This window comes from Dryobates pubescens, chromosome 35 (assembly GCF_014839835.1).
Source record: "Dryobates pubescens isolate bDryPub1 chromosome 35, bDryPub1.pri, whole genome shotgun sequence".
Lineage (NCBI taxonomy): Eukaryota > Metazoa > Chordata > Aves > Piciformes > Picidae > Dryobates > Dryobates pubescens.
This window is the reverse complement of record NC_071646.1, coordinates 6,732,102-6,748,986: the sequence shown is the minus strand read 5'-3', so window position 1 is coordinate 6,748,986 and position 16,885 is coordinate 6,732,102. Positions and strand designations below refer to the sequence as shown.

General features: G+C 66.6%; 1 protein-coding gene across 1 annotated transcript in view; it reads left to right on the top strand.

Moving 5' to 3' along the window:
* The window catches only part of DENND2D (DENN domain containing 2D), a 29,676-nt gene extending 14,020 nt beyond the window's left edge, over positions 1-15,656 (top strand). The window contains exons 5-12 of the mRNA XM_054176235.1: positions 2,560-2,637; positions 2,730-2,870; positions 7,360-7,508; positions 8,664-8,841; positions 9,285-9,326; positions 10,559-10,649; positions 11,579-11,818; positions 15,589-15,656. Coding sequence (XP_054032210.1) covers positions 2,560-2,637; positions 2,730-2,870; positions 7,360-7,508; positions 8,664-8,841; positions 9,285-9,326; positions 10,559-10,649; positions 11,579-11,818; positions 15,589-15,650 — 981 coding nt within the window. The 3' untranslated portion in view covers positions 15,651-15,656. The remainder of the gene's footprint in view (positions 1-2,559; positions 2,638-2,729; positions 2,871-7,359; positions 7,509-8,663; positions 8,842-9,284; positions 9,327-10,558; positions 10,650-11,578; positions 11,819-15,588) is intronic.
* The last annotated feature ends 1,229 nt before the right edge of the window (positions 15,657-16,885 follow it).

Genomic DNA, 16,885 nt, shown 5'->3' with positions numbered 1-16,885 from the left:
TCCCCTCCCCTGGAGCTCTCCTGTGCCCCTGCAGCAGTTGGGGGCTGGGTGGAGGCTGTGCTCTGGGCCAAGGCTGCAGTGCAGGGAGGGGATGTGGGGGTTGGGAGCTGCCATTCCCAGTGGCCATGGTGGCTTCCTCTCTGCCAGCTTGCCCTGGCTCTGGCCTTGCCCTCAGCACTCAGGGCAGCTGCAGGTCCCCCCTGGGAGCAGGATGGGGATGGATGTTCCCCCCTGGGCTGCCAAGGGGCTGGGTGCCCTCAGCTCCATCCCCCAGCTCCCTTGTGAGCAGTGGCTGCCTGGCTGCTCTCAGCTCCATCCCCAGTGGCTGCCTCCAGCTCCATCCCCAGTGGCTGCCTCCAGCTCCATCCCCAGTGGCTCCCAGGCTGCTCTCAGCTCCATCCCCAGTGGCTGCCAGGCTGCTCTCAGCTCCATCCCCAGTGGCTGCCAGGCTGCTCTCAGCTCCATCCCCAGTGGCTGCCCTCAGCTCCATCCCCAGTGGCTGCCAGGCTGCTCTCAGCTCCATCCCCAGTGGCTGCCTCCAGCTCCATCCCCAGTGGCTCCCTGGCTGCTCTCAGCTCCATCCCCAGTGGCAGCCTCCAGCTCCATCCCCAGTGGCTGCCCTCAGCTCCATCCCCAGTGGCTGCCTCCAGCTCCATCCCCAGTGGCTGCCAGGCTGCTCTCAGCTCCATCCCCAGTGGCTGCCTCCAGCTCCATCCCCAGTGGCTGCCAGGCTGCTCTCAGCTCCATCCCCAGTGGCTGCTCTCAGCTCCATCCCCAGTGGCTGCCAGGCTGCTCTCAGCTCCATCCCCAGTGGCTGCCTCCAGCTCCATCCCCAGTGGCTGCCTGGCTGCCTCCAGCTCCATCCCCAGTGGCTGCCAGGCTGCTCTCAGCTCCATCCCCAGTGGCTGCCTCCAGCTCCATCCCCAGTGGCTGCCAGGCTGCTCTCAGCTCCATCCCCAGTGGCTGCTCTCAGCTCCATCCCCAGTGGCTGCCAGGCTGCTCTCAGCTCCATCCCCAGTGGCTCCCTGGCTGCTCTCAGCTCCATCCCCAGTGGCTGCCTCCAGCTCCATCCCCAGTGGCTCCCTGGCTGCCTCCAGCTCCATCCCCAGTGGCTGCCTCCAGCTCCATCCCCAGTGGCTCCCTGGCTGCTCTCAGCTCCATCCCCAGTGGCTGCCTCCAGCTCCATCCCCAGTGGCTCCCTGGCTGCTCTCAGCTCCATCCCCAGTGGCTGCCTGGCTGCCCTCAGCTCCATCCCCAGTGGCTCCCTGGCTGCTCTCAGCTCCATCCCCAGTGGCTGCCTGGCTGCTCTCAGCTCCATCCCCAGTGGCTGCCTGGCTGCCCTCAGCTCCATCCCCAGTGGCTGCCTCCAGCTCCATCCCCAGTGGCTGCTCTCAGCTCCATCCCCAGTGGCTGCCTCCAGCTCCATCCCCAGTGGCTGCTCTCAGCTCCATCCCCAGTGGCTGCCTGGCTGCCCTCAGCTCCATCCCCAGTGGCTGCCTCCAGCTCCATCCCCAGTGGCTCCCTGGCTGCCCTCAGCTCCATCCCCAGTGGCTGCTCTCAGCTCCATCCCCAGTGGCTCCCTGGCTGCCCTCAGCTCCATCCCCAGTGGCTGCTCTCAGCTCCATCCCCAGTGGCTGCCCTCAGCTCCATCCCCAGTGGCTGCCCTCAGCTCCATCCCCAGTGGCTGCCCTCAGCTCCATCCCCAGTGGCTGCCTCCAGCTCCATCCCCAGTTGCTGCCTTCCCCAGCTCATGGACTTGGGCAGCTCAGGGGCTGGGGGGCAGGAGGGAGATGCTCCCTGGGTGCTCCCTGGGTGCAGCCTGCTTGGCTGAGGACACAAAGCTCTGGGACCCCACAGCACTGCTTGGGGACCTGCTGGACCCCAGCACCTGCCCACTTCTGTGCCCTTGGCCTGAGCCCTGCTCTGAGCACTCCCCCCTGGGTGATGTGGGCAGTGAGTGGGGCCAGGGGGGGAGCTGTGCCCCCCCCTGGGTGGGATCTCTGCCCCCCCTGGGTGGGATCTCTGCCCCCCCTGGGTGATGTGGGCAGTGAGTGGGGCCGGGGGGGGATCTCTGCCCCCCCTGGGTGGGATCTCTGCCCCCCCTGGGTGATGTGGGCAGTGAGTGGGGCCGGGGGGGGATCTCTGCCCCCCCTGGGTGATGTGGGCAGTGAGTGGGGCCAGGGGGGGGATCTCTGCCCCCCCTGGGTGATGTGGGCAGTGAGTGGGGCCAGGGGGGGATCTCTGCCCCCCCTGGGTGGGATCTCTGTCCCCCCCCGGGTGGGATCTCTGCCCCCCCTGGGTGATGTGGGCAGTGAGTGGGGCCTGGGGTGGGACCTGTGCCCCCCCTGGGTGATGTGGGCAGTGAGTGGGGCCGGGGGGGGGATCTCTGCCCCCCCTGGGTGGGATCTCTGCCCCCCCCCGGGTGGGATCTCTGCCCTCCCTGGGTGATGTGGGCAGTGAGTGGGGCCGGGGGGGGATCTCTGCCCCCCCTGGGTGGGATCTGAGGCTGGTGCAGAGGGGCTGGGAGATGCCCACAGCCTGTGCCCCATCCTCCTGCAGCCCTCTGGCCGTGGGGTTCGCCTCCCTGAGGTCTTCTGCATCATCAGCTGCCTGGGCTGCTTTGGGCTCTTCTCCAAGGTAGGGAGGTGGTGCCTGGGGGCTCCCTGGGGTGGGGGTGGGGGCCCAGCCTTGCCTGCTGGGCTCTGACAGCTCAGCTCTTTCCCCCCCAGATCCTGGACGAGGTGGAGAAGAGGAGGCAGATCTCCATGGCTGTGATTTACCCTTTCATGCAGGGCCTGAGGGAAGCTCCCTTCCCAGCCCCAGGCAAGACTGTCACCATCAAAAGCTTCATCCCTGACTCGGGCACAGAGGTTGGTTGGGGGCCTGGGGGCTCATCCTCCACACCTGCAGCACCCATGGGTCGTGGGGGGGGTCTGGGTGGTCACCCCCTTTTGCAGAGGCACCTTGCCAGGCTGGGCAGAGGCTGAGCACATCCCAGTGCCAGGGGCTGCCCCTTGGCCACAGCAACCCCAGGCAGGGCCACAGGCTGGGGGCAGAGTGGCTGAGAGCAGCCAGGCAGAGAGGGACCTGGGGGGAGTGGGGGACAGCAGCTGAACAGGAGCCAGCAGTGTGCCCAGGGGGCCAAGAAGGCCAAGGGCAGCCTGGCCTGCAGCAGGCAGAGTGTGGCCAGCAGCAGCAGGGAGCTCATCCTGCCCTGTGCTCAGCACTGCTGAGGCCACACTGGGTGCAGCACAGGGGTGTAGGGGTGCTGGGGGGTTCTGGGGGGTGCTGGGTGCAGCACAGGGGGTGTTGGGGTGCTGGGGGGGTGCTGGGTGCAGCACGGGGGGGTAGGTGTGCTGGGGGGTGCTGGGTGCAGCACAGGGGTGCTGGGGGGTACTGGGTGCAGCACAGGGGTTGTTGGGGTGCTGGGGGGTGCTGGGGGGTGCTGGGTGCAGCACAGGGGGTGCTGGGGTGCTGGGGGGTGCTGGGTGCAGCACAGGGGGGGTAGGGGTGCTGGGGGGTGCTGGGGGGTGCTGGGTGCAGCACAGGGGGTGGGGGGGTGCTGGGGGGTGCTGGGGGGTGCTGGGTGCAGCACAGGGGGTGGGGGGGTGCTGGGGGGTGCTGGGTGCAGCACAGGGGGGGTAGGGGTGCTGGGGGGTGCTGGGGGGTGCTGGGTGCAGCACAGGGGATGTTGGGGTGCTGGGGGGTGCTGGGTGCAGCACAGGGGGTGTTGGGGTGCTGGGGGGTGCTGGGTGCAGCACAGGGGGTGCTGGGGGGTGCTGGGTGCAGCACAGGGGGTGTTGGGGTGCTGGGGGGTGCTGGGTGCAGCACAGGGGGCGTTGGGGTGCTGGGGGGGTGCTGGGTGCAGCTCAGGGGGTGTTGGGGTGCTGGGTGCAGCTCAGGGGTGCTGGGGGGTGCTGGGTGCAGCACAGGGGGTGTTGGGGTGCTGGGGGGGTGCTGGGTGCAGCACAGGGGGGGTAGGGGTGCTGGGGGGTGCTGGGTGCAGCACAGGGGTTGTTGGGGTGCTGGGGGGTGCTGGGGGGTGCTGGGTGCAGCACAGGGGTTGTTGGGGTGCTGGGGGGTGCTGGGGGGGTGCTGGGTGCAGCACAGGGGGGGTAGGGGTGCTGGGGGGTGCTGGGTGCAGCACAGGGGGTGCTGGGGGGTGCTGGGGGGTACTGGGTGCAGCACAGGGGGGGTAGGGGTGCTGGGGGGTGCTGGGTGCAGCACAGGGGGTGTTGGGGTGCAGCACAGGGGTGCTGGGGGGTGCTGGGTGCAGCACAGGGGGTGTTGGGGTGCAGCACAGGGGTGCTGGGGGGTGCTGGGTGCAGCACAGGGGGTGTTGGGGTGCTGGGGGGTGCTGAGTGCAGCACAGGGGGTGCTGGGGGGTGCTGGGGGGTGCTGGGTGCAGCACAGGGGGTGTTGGGGTGCTGGGGGGTGCTGGGGGGTGCTGGGTGCAGCACAGGGGGTGTTGGGGTTCTGGGGGGGTGCTGGGTGCAGCACAGGGGATGTTGGGGTGCTGGGGGGTGCTGGGTGCAGTACAGGGGGTGTTGGGGTGCTGGGGGGTGCTGGGTGCAGCACAGGGGGTGTTGGGGTGCTGGGGGGTGCTGGGGGGTGCTGGGTGCAGCACAGGGGGTGTTGGGGTGCTGGGGGGTGCTGGGTGCAGCACAGGGGGTGTTGGGGTGCTGGGGGGTGCTGGGTGCAGCACAGGGGGTGTTGGGGTGCTGGGGGGGTGCTTGCCCTCCCTGTGCTGCTCTCTCCCTGCCCTGCCTGCAGCTCAGTCCCCAGCCCTGCCCTGGGCAGGGTCCTCTCTCCCTGCACCAGCCCAGGGCTGCACTGGGCCAGGCTGGCTCTGAGGGGAAGGTCTCTGCCCCCTGAGGCAGCTGCAGCTCGCAGGAAGCTCTGTGCAAGGCCTCTGCAGGTTGCTCAATGCCTTGGGCAGAGGCCAGGCTGCAGCAGCACAGCTGGGGGCAGGGCAGGGAGGGGGCACCAGAGCTGTTCCTCGACAGAGCTGCACCCTGGGGCTGCTGGCAGGGGCTGCAGGAAGCTGAGATCAGAGAGGAAAAGGCAGAGAATCAACCCTGGGAGCTGCACTGCACTCTGGCAGGGACTTGATGATCTCCTGAGGTCCCTTCCAAGCCCTAACATCCTCCAGCAGGAGCCAGGGGCTCAGCCCCGAGCCCCTGCAGGCCACCTCAGCCCTGCTGTGGCAGTGGGGCAGGGCTGGGTGAGCTCCAGAGGAGCAGCTGAGGGACCTGAGCTGCTCAGTCTGCAGCAGAGGAGGCTGAGGAGGAGCTGCAGCTCTGGCAGGGGGGGTGGAGGGGATGAGCTCCTCAGGTCCCTTCCAGCCCCCAGCACCCCGGGGAGGCTGGGCAAGGGCAGGGGCTGGCAGCTGGGCACCCTGCAGGATTTGTGCTGGGAGGGGGCTGAGGGTCCCAGGCAGGTCCTGTGCTGGGCAGAGGCTGCCAAGGGGGCCTGGCACATGGAGCAGGGAGATCTCCCTCCCTGGGGCCAGGGCTGGCTCAGGAGCTGCAGGCTGCTGCTAAGCCTTCAGTGCTGCCAGCCTGGGGCTGCCCACAGCAGGGCAGAGCCTTCAGGCAGCAGAATGGAGACCACCTGCAGGCTCCAGGCTGGGGGCAGAGGGGTTGGGAACTGCCTGCCAGAAAGGGCCCTGGGGGTGCTGGATGAGAGCAGCCAGGGGGTGCCCAGGGGGGCAGGAAGGGCAGCAGCAGCCTGGCCTGGAGCAGCAGTGGGGTGGGCAGCAGGGGCAGGGCAGGGATGGTGCCCCTGGGCTGGGCACTGGGGAGGCCACAGCTTGAGTGCTGGGTTCAGGTCTGGGCTCCTCACCCCAGGAAGGACATTGAGAGGCTGCAGCAGGGCCAGGGAAGGGCAACAGAGCTGGGGAAGGGTCTGGGGAAGAGGGCTGGGGAGGAGCAGCTGAGGGAGCTGGGGGGGTTGAGCCTGGAGCAGAGGAGGCTGAGGGAGACCTCATTGCTCTCTGCAGCTCCCTGAGAGGAGGCTGCAGCCAGGGGGGGTTGGGCTCTGCTCCCCAGGCTCAGGGGACAGAAGGAGAGGAACTGGCCTGGAATTGTGCCAGGGGAGGCTGAGGTTGGAGAGGAGGCAAAATGTCTTTGCTGGAGGAGTCGTCAGGGCCTGGCAGAGGCTGCCCAGGGAGGTGGTGGAGTCCCCATGGCTGGAGGGGTTGCAGCAAGCTGTGGCCATGGCAGCTGGGGCCAGGGCTTGGTGGCCATGGGGGGGTTGGGGTTGGGGTTGGGTTGGGGTTGGGTTGGGGTTGGATGGTCCCAGAGGGCTCTGCCAGCCCAACCAGCTCTGTGGCTCTGGGAACCATCCCTCAGAGCTTTCACTTTTGGGCCACTCTGCCCAGGCCAAGCTGAGCTGACTCTGCCTGAGAGGCTTTGGAGGAAGCTGTTGTGGTTTGCAGGGGGAAAGCCCTGCCCTGGCCCCTGCCCCTTCCTGGGCACTGCTCTCTGCTGCTGCTCCCAGGGCAGCTGGCTCAGCACAGCCCCAGCAGGGCTGCTGGAGCAGAGAGGCCTTTTGCTTGGGAGTGCAGTGCCCCAGCAGTGCCCCCCAGCAGTGCCCCAGCAGTGCCCCAGCAGTGCCCCCCAGCAGTGCCCCAGCAGTGCCCCCCTGCACACAGCACTGCTTGGCCTCCCCTGCCCTGCCCTCCCCTGCTCTGCCCTCCCCTTCCTTCCCCTGCCCTCCCCTGCCCTCGCCTCCCCTGCCTCCCTTCCCCTCCCCTGCCATCCCCTCCCCTCCCCTGCCCTCCCCTCCCCTGCCCTGCCCTCCTTTGCCCTCCCATCCCCTGCCCTGCCTCCTCTCCCCTCCCCTTCCCTCCCCTGCCCTCCCATCCCCTGCCCTGCCTCCCTTCCCCTCCCCTGCCCTGCCTCCCCTTCCTTGCCCTCCCCTCCCCTCCCCTCCCCTCCCCTCCCCTCCCCTCCCCTCCTCTCCTCTTCCCTCCTCTTCCCTCCCTCCTCTCCCCTGCCCTCCCCTCCCCTGCCCTCCTCTCCCCTCCCCTCCTCTTCCCTCCCTTCCCTTCCTTCCCCTCTCCTCCCCTCCCTGGCCTCCCCTGCCCTCCCCTGCCCTGCCTTCCTGCCCTGCCTCCCCTCTCCTCCCCTCCCCACCCTGCCCTCCCCCCCCCTGCCTCCCCTGCCCTCCCCTCCCCTGCCTGCCCTGCCCAGCTCAGCCCTGCAGGCAGCTCAGCCTCACTGTGTGCCTGGCAGAGGGAGCTGGTGCAGAGGCTGCCAGCTCTGAGTCCTTCCTGGCTGCCAGAGCAGCTCCTGGGGAGGCAGGGGGGCAGCAGTGCAGCTCCTGAGCTGGGGGTTGGTGTCTCTCCCCCTGCAGCTCATCGAGCTGACCCGGCCTCTGGATGCCCACCTGGAGCATGTGGAGTTCCAGGCTCTGCTCCAGAGGCTCAGCCCCAGCCTCATCCTGCACATCTTTGCCTCTGCTGTGCTGGAGAGGAGGTTGATCTTCCTGGCCCAGGAGCTGAGGTGAGTCCTGAGCTGGCTGCTGTGAATAGACCCCCCCCAAAAGACCCCAACCCCCCTGAAGGAGCACAGGGCACAGCTGAGCTCAGCCTGGGGCTCAGAGATGCATGGAATGGGGCTGGGATGGAAGGGAGCTCAGAGCTCAGCCAGCTCCAGCCCCCTGCCCTGCCCAGGGACACCTCCCCCCAGCACAGCTTGCTCAGGGCCTCATCCAGCCTGGTTCTGAGCACCTCCAGGCAGGGCACAGCCACAGCCTCCCTGGGCAGCCTGTGCCAGGCTCTCCCCAGCCTCACTCTCCACAATCTCTTCCTCCTCTCCACTCTCAGTCTCCCCTCTCCCAGCTCAAAGCCATTGTTCCTCCTCCTGTCCCTCCCAGCCCTTGGCCCAAGTCCCTCCCCAGCTCTCCTGGAGCCCTTCAGCTCCTGCAGGGCTGCTCCTGGAGCCCTCTCCAGGCTGCACAGCCCCAGCTCTCCCAGCCTGGCCCCACAGGAGAGGGAAGGAACATCCAGAGCCTCCCTGGGCAACCTGTGCCACTGTGTCCCCAGCCTCACTGGGAAGGGAAGGGAAGGGAAGGGAAGGGAAGGGAAGGGAAGGGAAGGGAAGGGAAGGGAAGGGAAGGGAAGGGAAGGGAAGGGAAGGGAAGGGAAGGGAAGGGAAGGGAAGGGAAGGGAAGGGAAGGGAAGGGAAGGGAAGGGAAGGGAAGGGAAGGGAAGGGAAGGGAAGGGAAGGGAAGGGAAGGGAAGGGAAGGGAAGGGAAGGGAAGGGAAGGGAGGATGGGAAGGATGCTCCCTCTGAGCAGTGAAGTTCCTCCTCCTCATGCAGTGAGGGTTGTTCAGCCTGGAGAAGAGAAGGCTCAGGGCAGAGCTCAGGGGGGGCTGCCAGGAGGATGCAGCCTCCCTCTGTCCCATGCAGGAGCCAAGGGCTGCTGGGGACAATGCCTGCTGGGGACATTCCCACTGGACTGCAGCAGCAAATGGTTCCCCAGGAGCAGGCAGAGGCTGGAATCAGCTCCCAGGGGCAGGGGGGGATTCCCTGCACAGCTTTCAGCCTCAGGCTGCCAGGCTGCTGGGGCAGCTCCCTGCAGCTCCACCATCCCCTGGCAAGGTTGCCCCAGGTCTGTGGTGCAAAGCCACCACCATGGCTCTCCTTGTCCCACAGTGTGCTGTCCCAGTGCATCCATGCAGTTGCTGCTCTGCTCTACCCCTTCACCTGGGCTCACACCTACATCCCTGTGGTCCCTGAGTGCCTGCTGGACACTGTCTGCTGCCCCACGCCCTTCATGGTTGGCATCCAGATGAGGCACCTGGAGAGGGTCCTGGAGCAGCCAATGGAGGAGGTATCCCAGCTGGGGGGAGCCTGGGGCTGGGCCCTGCCCCTGGCCTTGCCTTGGCTCTGGAGGCTCTGCTGGTGCCCCTTGCCCCTGCAGGGAGGCTGAGGCTTGCTGCAGGCCCTCTCCTGTTGCCTCCAAGTGCCCCTGGGTGCTGCTGCCCTGCACAGCACCTGCAGTGCTGGCACTGGGAGCTCAGGGAGCTGCTGTTGGCATCCTGGCAGCCTTGCACCACAGAGCTCAGCTGTGTGGGGCCAGGCCTGCAGCAACCAGGGGCCCTGGGAGCCCTCCCCGGTGCCCTGGCCCCGGTGCCCCCAGCAGAGAGGGACTGAGCCCTCTCCTGCCCCCCTCGGGGGCTGCAGGCTCAGCTGCTCTGTCCCAGCAGGGGGGGTGGGAAGGAGGCTCAGCAGCCTTGGCAGGGCTCAACCTGGTTGCTCTCTGCTCTCTTCCAGGCTCTGATAGTTGACCTCTGTGAGGGGAAGATCATCAGGGCGGTAGGTGCCCCCCGGGCAGGGCATGGGGCTGGGGGGAGCCCACCTGGCCTGGCAGCCCCAGGAGGGGTCCTGCCCCCCTGGCCCAGCTACTTGGCTGCTTTGGAGGTAGAGACACCTTGGTGTCACCCAGCCAGAGGGAACCACAGCACCCTGGAGTGCCCTGGGCTGCAGGGTCCTGCAGCTGGGGCAGGGCAATGCCAGGCACTGACCCAGGCTGGGCAGGGACTGGCTGCAGAGCAGCCCTGCAGGAAAGGCCTTGGGGGTGCTGGGGGAGGAGAAGCTCAGCAGGAGCCAGCAGGGAGCACTGGCAGCCCAGAGAGCCAAGCAGAGCCTGGGCTGCAGCAGCAGAAGTGTGGCCAGCAGGGCAGGGAGGGGATTCTGCCCCTCTGCTCCACTCTGCTGAGACCACAGCTGCAGCTCTGGGGCCAGCTCTGGAGCCTCTGTGCCAGGAAGGCTCTGGAGGGGCTGGAAGGTGTCCAGAGCAGGGCCAGGAGGAGGAGCAGAGGGCTGGAGCTGCTCTGCCCTGCAGACAGCCTGAGAGAGTTGGGGTTGTGCAGGCTGGAGAGGAGAAGGCTCCCAGGAGACCTCCTTGTGGCCTCCCAGGAGCTGCAGGGGGCTGCAGGAAAGCTGGGGAGGGACTTTGGAGGGGGTCAGGGAGGGATAGGACTTGGGGGGATGGAGCAGAACTAGAAGTGGGGAGCTGGAGATTGGCTGTGAGGAAGAAGTTGTTGGCCAGGAGGGTGGTGAGAGCCTGGCACAGGCTGCCCAGGGAGGTGGTGGAAGCCTCCTGCCTGGAGGTGTTTGCAGCCAGGCTGGAGGTGGCTGTGAGCAACCTGCTGTGGTGTGAGGTGTCCCTGCCCATGGCAGGGGCTTGGAGCTGCCTGAGCCTGGAGCTCCCTTCCAGCCCTGCCAGCTCTGTGGCTCCATCCAGAGCTCATCTCCCTGCACTCAGCAGGGACATCCCCAACCAGCTCAGCTTGCTCCTGACCTTGAATGCCTCCAGGGGTGAGGCCTCCACCACCTCCCTGGGCAACTGTGCCATGAAGATCTCCTTCATGGCTTCTCTGCTCTGGCCACCACCTCGCCAGGAGCTGGAGCAGCAGGCTCCATGTGTGGGGCAGCTGCTCCCAGCACCCCCTCAGCCCCCATGGAGCCACCAGCTCTGCAGGAGGCTGCACTGAAGGGCTGCACTGAGCTGGGCTTGGCTCCTTCAGGGCCCCTTTGCCTTCCAGCTTGGTGATGAGGAGGAGATCCTGCCCAGCAAGCTGCAGAGCGAGATGCTGAGCTCTCTGAGCAGGCACAACAACAACAACAATGAGCACAGTAAGAGCCTCTCTGCCTCCCTGCTGGAGCCCTGCCAGCTGCCCAAAGCCCTCAGCAAATCCTTCCCCAGAGGGGTCCTGGCCTGGGAGGTTCCTGCCCCAGTTTGCAGCCAGCTGCAGGCACAGGAGGGAAATCTCTTGGCCCTTGCCCTGTGCTGTGCCACAGGGGAGCAGGGACAGCAACTGCTGCTCCCAGATCAGCTCCTGGGCAGCCTTCAGCCCCCAGAGCTGCTGCCAGCCTGGGCAGCCAAGGCAGCCAGGGGGCCCTCAGCAGAGTGGATCTGCTCTGGGCTTGGTGGCTTTGAGCTGATAACCTCTTGGGGTGCAAACATGGCCTGGGAAGTGGCCAGGGGCTGGTGCAGCTGTGAGGGCTCTGTGTGCAGAGGTCCCAGGGAATCATTGGGGTTGGAAAAGAGCTTTCAGGTCCTGGAGGCCAAGCCTGAAGCCAGCCCTGCCCCAGGGCACCACCACCCCAGGGCCCTCAGCAGCACAGGGCTCTGAGACCCCTCCAGGCATGGGGGCTCCACCTCTGCCCCTGGGCAGCCTGGGCCAGGCCTGGCCAAGCCTCAAAGGGAAGAAATTGTTCCTCATAGCCAAACTGAACCTCCCCTGTTGAGGCTGCTTCCTCCTGCCTCGTTCCTGGGGAGCAGAGCCCAACCCCCCCCGGCTGCAGCCTCCTCTCAGGGAGCTGCAGAGAGCAATGAGGTCTCCCTCAGCCTCCTCTGCTCCAGGCTCAACCCCCCCAGCTCCCTCAGCTGCTCCTCCCCAGCCCCTTCCCCAGCTCTGTTGCCCTTCCCTGGCCCTGCTCCAAGCCCTCAGTGTCCTCCCTGGGGTGAGGAGCCCCAATCCTGCCCCCAGGCTTCTCGGTGTGCCCTCCCCGGTGCCCAGCCGGGGAGCAGACTCTGCCCAGCCCTCTGTGTCCTCTTGCAGCTCCTGAGCAGCTGAACACTTTGGTGTCTGAGGCCTTTGTGCAGTTCTTTGTCCGTGTGGTTGGCCACTACCCCTCACACATCAAGTGGAGCAGGGGGGGCTCAGGCAGCTTCCAGGAGCGACCCTTCTGCAAGGCCCTGGGCTCCAAGGCCGCCCGCAGGTTCCTCAAGAGGTTTGTGAAGACCAACATGTTCTGCCTCTTCATCCAGGAGGCAGAGAGGAGCAGGATCCCACAGGAAGGTAAAGGGCTCCACACCTCCCTCCCTCTCCCTGGGGCTCCTGCATGGCCCTGGGGCTCAGCTCTGCACAGCCCTGGGCTCAGCTCTGCACTGCCCTGGGCTCAGCTCTGCCCTGGGCTCAGCTCTGCACTGCCCTGGGGCTCAGCTCTGCACAGCCCTGGGCTCAGCTCTGCCCTGGGGCTCAGCTCTGCACTGGGGCTCAGCTCTGCACAGCCCTGGGCTCAGCTCTGCCCTGGGGCTCAGCTCTGCACTGGGGCTCAGCTCTGCACAGCCCTGGGCTCAGCTCTGCCCTGGGGCTCAGCTCTGCACTGCCCTGGGCTCAGCTCTGCCCTGGGGCTCAGCTCTGCACAGCCCTGGGCTCAGCTCTGTCCTGGGGCTCAGCTCTGCACAGCCCTGGGCTCAGCTCTGTCCTGGGGCTCAGCTCTGCACTGCCCTGGGCTCAGCTCTGCACGGCCCTGGGCTCAGCTCTGCACAGTCCTGGGGCTCAGCTCTGCACAATCCTGGGGCTCAGCTCTGCACAGCCCTGGGCTCAGCTCTGCCCTGGGGCTCAGCTCTGCACTGCCCTGGGCTCAGCTCTGTCCTGGGGCTCAGCTCTGCACAGCCCTGGGCTCAGCTCTGTCCTGGGGCTCAGCTCTGCACTGCCCTGGGCTCAGCTCTGCACTGCCCTGGGCTCAGCTCTGCACAGTCCTGGGGCTCAGCTCTGCACAATCCTGGGGCTCAGCTCTGCACTGCCCTGGGCTCAGCTCTGCCCTGGGCTCAGCTCAGCTCTGCCCTGGGCTCAGCTCTGCCCTGCCCTGGGGCTCAGCTCTGCCCTGCCCTGGGACTCAGCTCTGCCCTGGGGCTCAGCTCTGCACAGCCCTGGGCTCAGCTCTGCCCTGGGCTCAGCTCTGCCCTGGGGCTCAGCTCTGCACTGCCCTGGGGCTCAGCTCTGCACTGCCCTGGGGCTCAGCTCTGCACTGCCCTGGGCTCAGCTCTGCACAGTTCTGGGGCTCAGCTCTGCACAGTCCTGGGGCTCAGCTCTGCACAATCCTGGGGCTCAGCTCTGCACAGCCCTGGGCTCAGCTCTGCCCTGGGGCTCAGCTCTGCACTGCCCTGGGGCTCAGCTCTGCACTGCCCTGGGCTCAGCTCTGCACAGTCCTGGGACTCAGCTCTGCACAATCCTGGGGCTCAGCTCTGCACTGCCCTGGGCTCAGCTCTGCACTGCCCTGGGCTCAGCTCTGCCCTGGGCTCAGCTCAGCTCTGCCCTGGGACTCAGCTCTGCACTGCCCTGGGGCTCAGCTCTGCACTGCCCTGGGGCTCAGCTCTGCCCTGGGCTCAGCTCTGCCCTGGGGCTCAGCTCTGCACAGCCCTGGGCTCAGCTCTGCCCTGGGCTCAGCTCTGCCCTGGGGCTCAGCTCTGCACTGCCCTGGGGCTCAGCTCTGCACTGCCCTGGGCTCAGCTCTGCACAGTCCTGGGACTCAGCTCTGCACAATCCTGGGGCTCAGCTCTGCACTGCCCTGGGCTCAGCTCTGCCCTGGGCTCAGCTCAGCTCTGCCCTGGGACTCAGCTCTGCACTGCCCTGGGGCTCAGCTCTGCACTGCCCTGGGGCTCAGCTCTGCCCTGGGCTCAGCTCTGCCCTGGGGCTCAGCTCTGCACAGCCCTGGGCTCAGCTCTGCCCTGGGCTCAGCTCTGCCCTGGGGCTCAGCTCTGCACTGCCCTGGGGCTCAGCTCTGCACTGCCCTGGGGCTCAGCTCTGCACTGCCCTGGGCTCAGCTCTGTCCTGGGGCTGTGCAGCCTGGAGAGGAGAAGGCTCCAGGGAGAGCTCAGAGCAGCCTTGCAGGAGCTGAAGGGCTCCAGGAGAGCTGGGGAGGGACTTGGGCCTGGGGCTGGGAGGGACAGGAGGAGGAACAATGGCTTTGAGCTGGGAGAGGGGAGACTGAGAGTGGAGAGGAGGAAGAGATTGTGGAGAGTGAGGCTGGGGAGAGCCTGGCACAGGCTGCCCAGGGAGGCTGTGGCTGTGCCCTGCCTGGAGGTGTTCAGGCCCAGGCTGGATGAGGCCCTGAGCAAGCTGTGCTGGGGGGAGGTGTCCCTGGGCATGGCAGGGGGCTTGGAGCTGGCTGAGCTCTGAGCTCCCTCCCAACCCAAACCCCTGCCATGAGTCTCTGACTCTCTGCCCCATGCCTGCTGCTGGCTGCAGCCCCAGGCTGAGGATGCTGAGGGCAGGGAGCAGGACTGCTCTGCTCTCAGCAGCTGCATTGCTCTGTCCCTGTCAAACAGAGGATCCCTGTGCTCATTTATCTTCCTGCCTGGGGCCAGGGCAGGCTGGCTGGGAGCTCAGCTTAGGCAAACACAGCAGCAGCAGCAGCACAAACATTTGGCTTGGCCACGGCCAGCAGCTGGCTCCTGGCTGTGCTGCCTGCAAGTCCCTGACTCCTCTCAGCCACCAGCCCTGGCCATGACTGCAGAGCCTGGGTTGTGCCTTCCCCTTCCTGGGGATTCACAGGGCACTGGGCAGAGCTGAGCCTCCTCCAGCCCAGGCTGAGGACAGGCAGAGGCTGAGGGAGCCACCCAAAACATCTATGTGTGGCCAGAGACATCCTGGCCCAGGGCTCAGCACCCCCAGGGTCTTGCTGCCCTGGGAGAGGCTGCAAGAGGCTGCAGCCCTTGAGCTCCATCAGCCACTGCTGTGCTGGAGCAGAGCTGCCACTGACAGAGCACAGCCCAGGACTGGGCTCCCAGCTCAGCAAGGGCAGGGAGGTGCTGCAGAGGGCACAGCAAAGGGCTGCAGAGCTGCTGAGGGGCCTGGGACAGCTCTGGGAGGAGAGGCTGAGAGGGTTGGGGCTGATCAGCCTGGAGCAGAGCAGCCCCAGAGGGGAGCTGATCGATGCTGATCAATACTCCAAGGGTGGTTGTCAGGAGGTTGGGCCCAGGCTTTGTCCAGGGACAGGACCAGGGGTAAGAGGCACAAACTTGAGCACAAGAAGTTCCTCTGAGCATGAAGAGAAACTTCTTTAATGTCAGGCTGCTGGAGGCCTGGGGCAGGCTGCCCATGGGGGCTGTGGAGCCTCCATCCCTGCAGGCATCCCAGAGCCACCTGGATGTGCTCCTGGGGGACCCTCCTCAGGTGACCCTGCCTGGGCAGGGGGCTTGGGCTGGCTGCTCTGCAGAGGTCCCTCCCAACACAGACCTCAGGACTTGGGCTGCACAGCCCCAGATCAGCCTCCAGCACAGGAAGGACCTGGAGCTGCTGGAGAGGCTCCAGAGGAGGCCACAGAGATGCTCAGAGGCTGCAGAACCTCCCTGGGCCAGGCTGGGAGAGCTGGGGCTGTGCAGCCTGGAGAGGAGAAGGCTCCAGGGAGAGCTCAGAGCAGCCTTGCAGGAGCTGAAGGGCTCCAGGAGAGCTGGGGAGGGACCTGGGCCAAGGGCTGGGAGGGACAGGAGGAGGAACAATGGCTTTGAGCTGGGAGAGGGGAGACTGAGAGTGGAGAGGAGGAAGAGATTGTGGAGAGTGAGGCTGGGGAGAGCCTGGCACAGGCTGCCCAGGGAGGCTGTGGAGGCCTCATCCCTGGAGACATTCAGGGTGAAAATTCACAGGAGCACAGAGTTGCAGGTTGGAAGGGACCCCAAGGATCCTCTGCTCGGGGGGAGGTGTCCCAGGAGCCTGCCAAGCTGAGTCTGAAACCTGAGTGGAGCTGCTGTGGCCCTGGGCAGCCTGCTGCAGCTGGAGCTGGACAGGAAGGGCTCTGAGGCTCCCATCCTGTGCTCTCACCTCCAACCTTCTCTCCCCCCCAGCATACTTCCAGAGGAAGATAGCAGAGTACCAGGAGCAGAAGAAGCACCGAAGGGACTCCTGAAGCCCGGAGCAGAGCAGGGCTGGGAGCCAGCAGCTCCCCAGCAGCAGCAGCAGCAGCTCCGTGCTGCAGAGACTCGACCTGAGCCCTGCCCAAGGGCTGCACTCTGCTGGAGCTCTGGCTGCTCCCTACCCACCTGTGGCCCCTGAGGTGTGTGGGCAGCGCTGGGCACCAGCTCCCAGCCTGGCTCTTGCCCTTCCCTGCACTGCAGAGCCCTCAGCACACAGCTGGCAGCAGCCTGGGGCTGCTTGCCCCCAGCCTTGCTAGCGGCAGGGAGCAGCCTGGAGAGGAGAAGGCTCCAGGGAGAGCTCAGAGCAGCCTGCCAGGACCTGAAGGGCTCCAGGAGAGCTGGGGAGGGACTTGGGACAGGGGCTGGGAGGGACAGGAGGAGGAACAATGGCCACAAACTGGAAGAAGCTGGAAGCAGATTGGATGTCAGGAAGAAGCTCTTCCCCATGAGGGTGGTGAGGCACTGGCACAGGCTGCCCAGGGAGGTGGTGGAGGCTCCAAGCCTGGAGGTGTTCAGGGCCAGGCTGGATGAGGCCCTGAGCAGCCCTGGCTGGTGGGAGCTGCCCCTGCCCATGGCAGGGGGTTGCAGTGAGGTGGGGGCTGGGCTCTGCTCCCCAGGCTCAGGGGACAGAAGGAGAGGAACTGGCCTGGAATTGTGCCAGGGGAGGCTGAGGTTGGAGAGGAGGCAAAATGTCTTTGCTGGAGGAGTGCTCAGGGCCTGGCAGAGGCTGCCCAGGGAGGTGGTGGAGTCCCCATGGCTGGAGGGGTTGCAGCAAGCTGTGGCCATGGCACTGGGGCCAGGGCTTGGTGGCCATGGGGGGGTTGGGGTTGGCCTGGATGCTCTCAGAGGCCTTTACCAGCCCAAACCATTCCATGGTGCTGTGGTCCTGAAGGTCTCTTCCAACCCAAACCCTTCCATGGCTCTGTGACTGAGCTCCTTGGGGAGAGAGCTTCACCTCAACACTGCAACCCAGGCTGCAGGCTGCCTGCAGGCTGCTGCTGCCAGAGCTGCTGAGCAGCTGAGGGCCAGGGGGGAGATGTGAAGGAGGGATGTGAGGAGCAGCCACTCACAGGGGGCAGAGAGAGCAGCACAGGGCAGAGGCTCCAAACTGAAGCATGCTGAGAGCAGGATGCTCCTCCAGGGGTGTTTGGAGGCTGGGAAGAAGGCCTGGGAGAAGGAGAAGGGGAGTGGGGGCCCTGGGGGGATCTCCCTGGGCTCCACAAGCTCC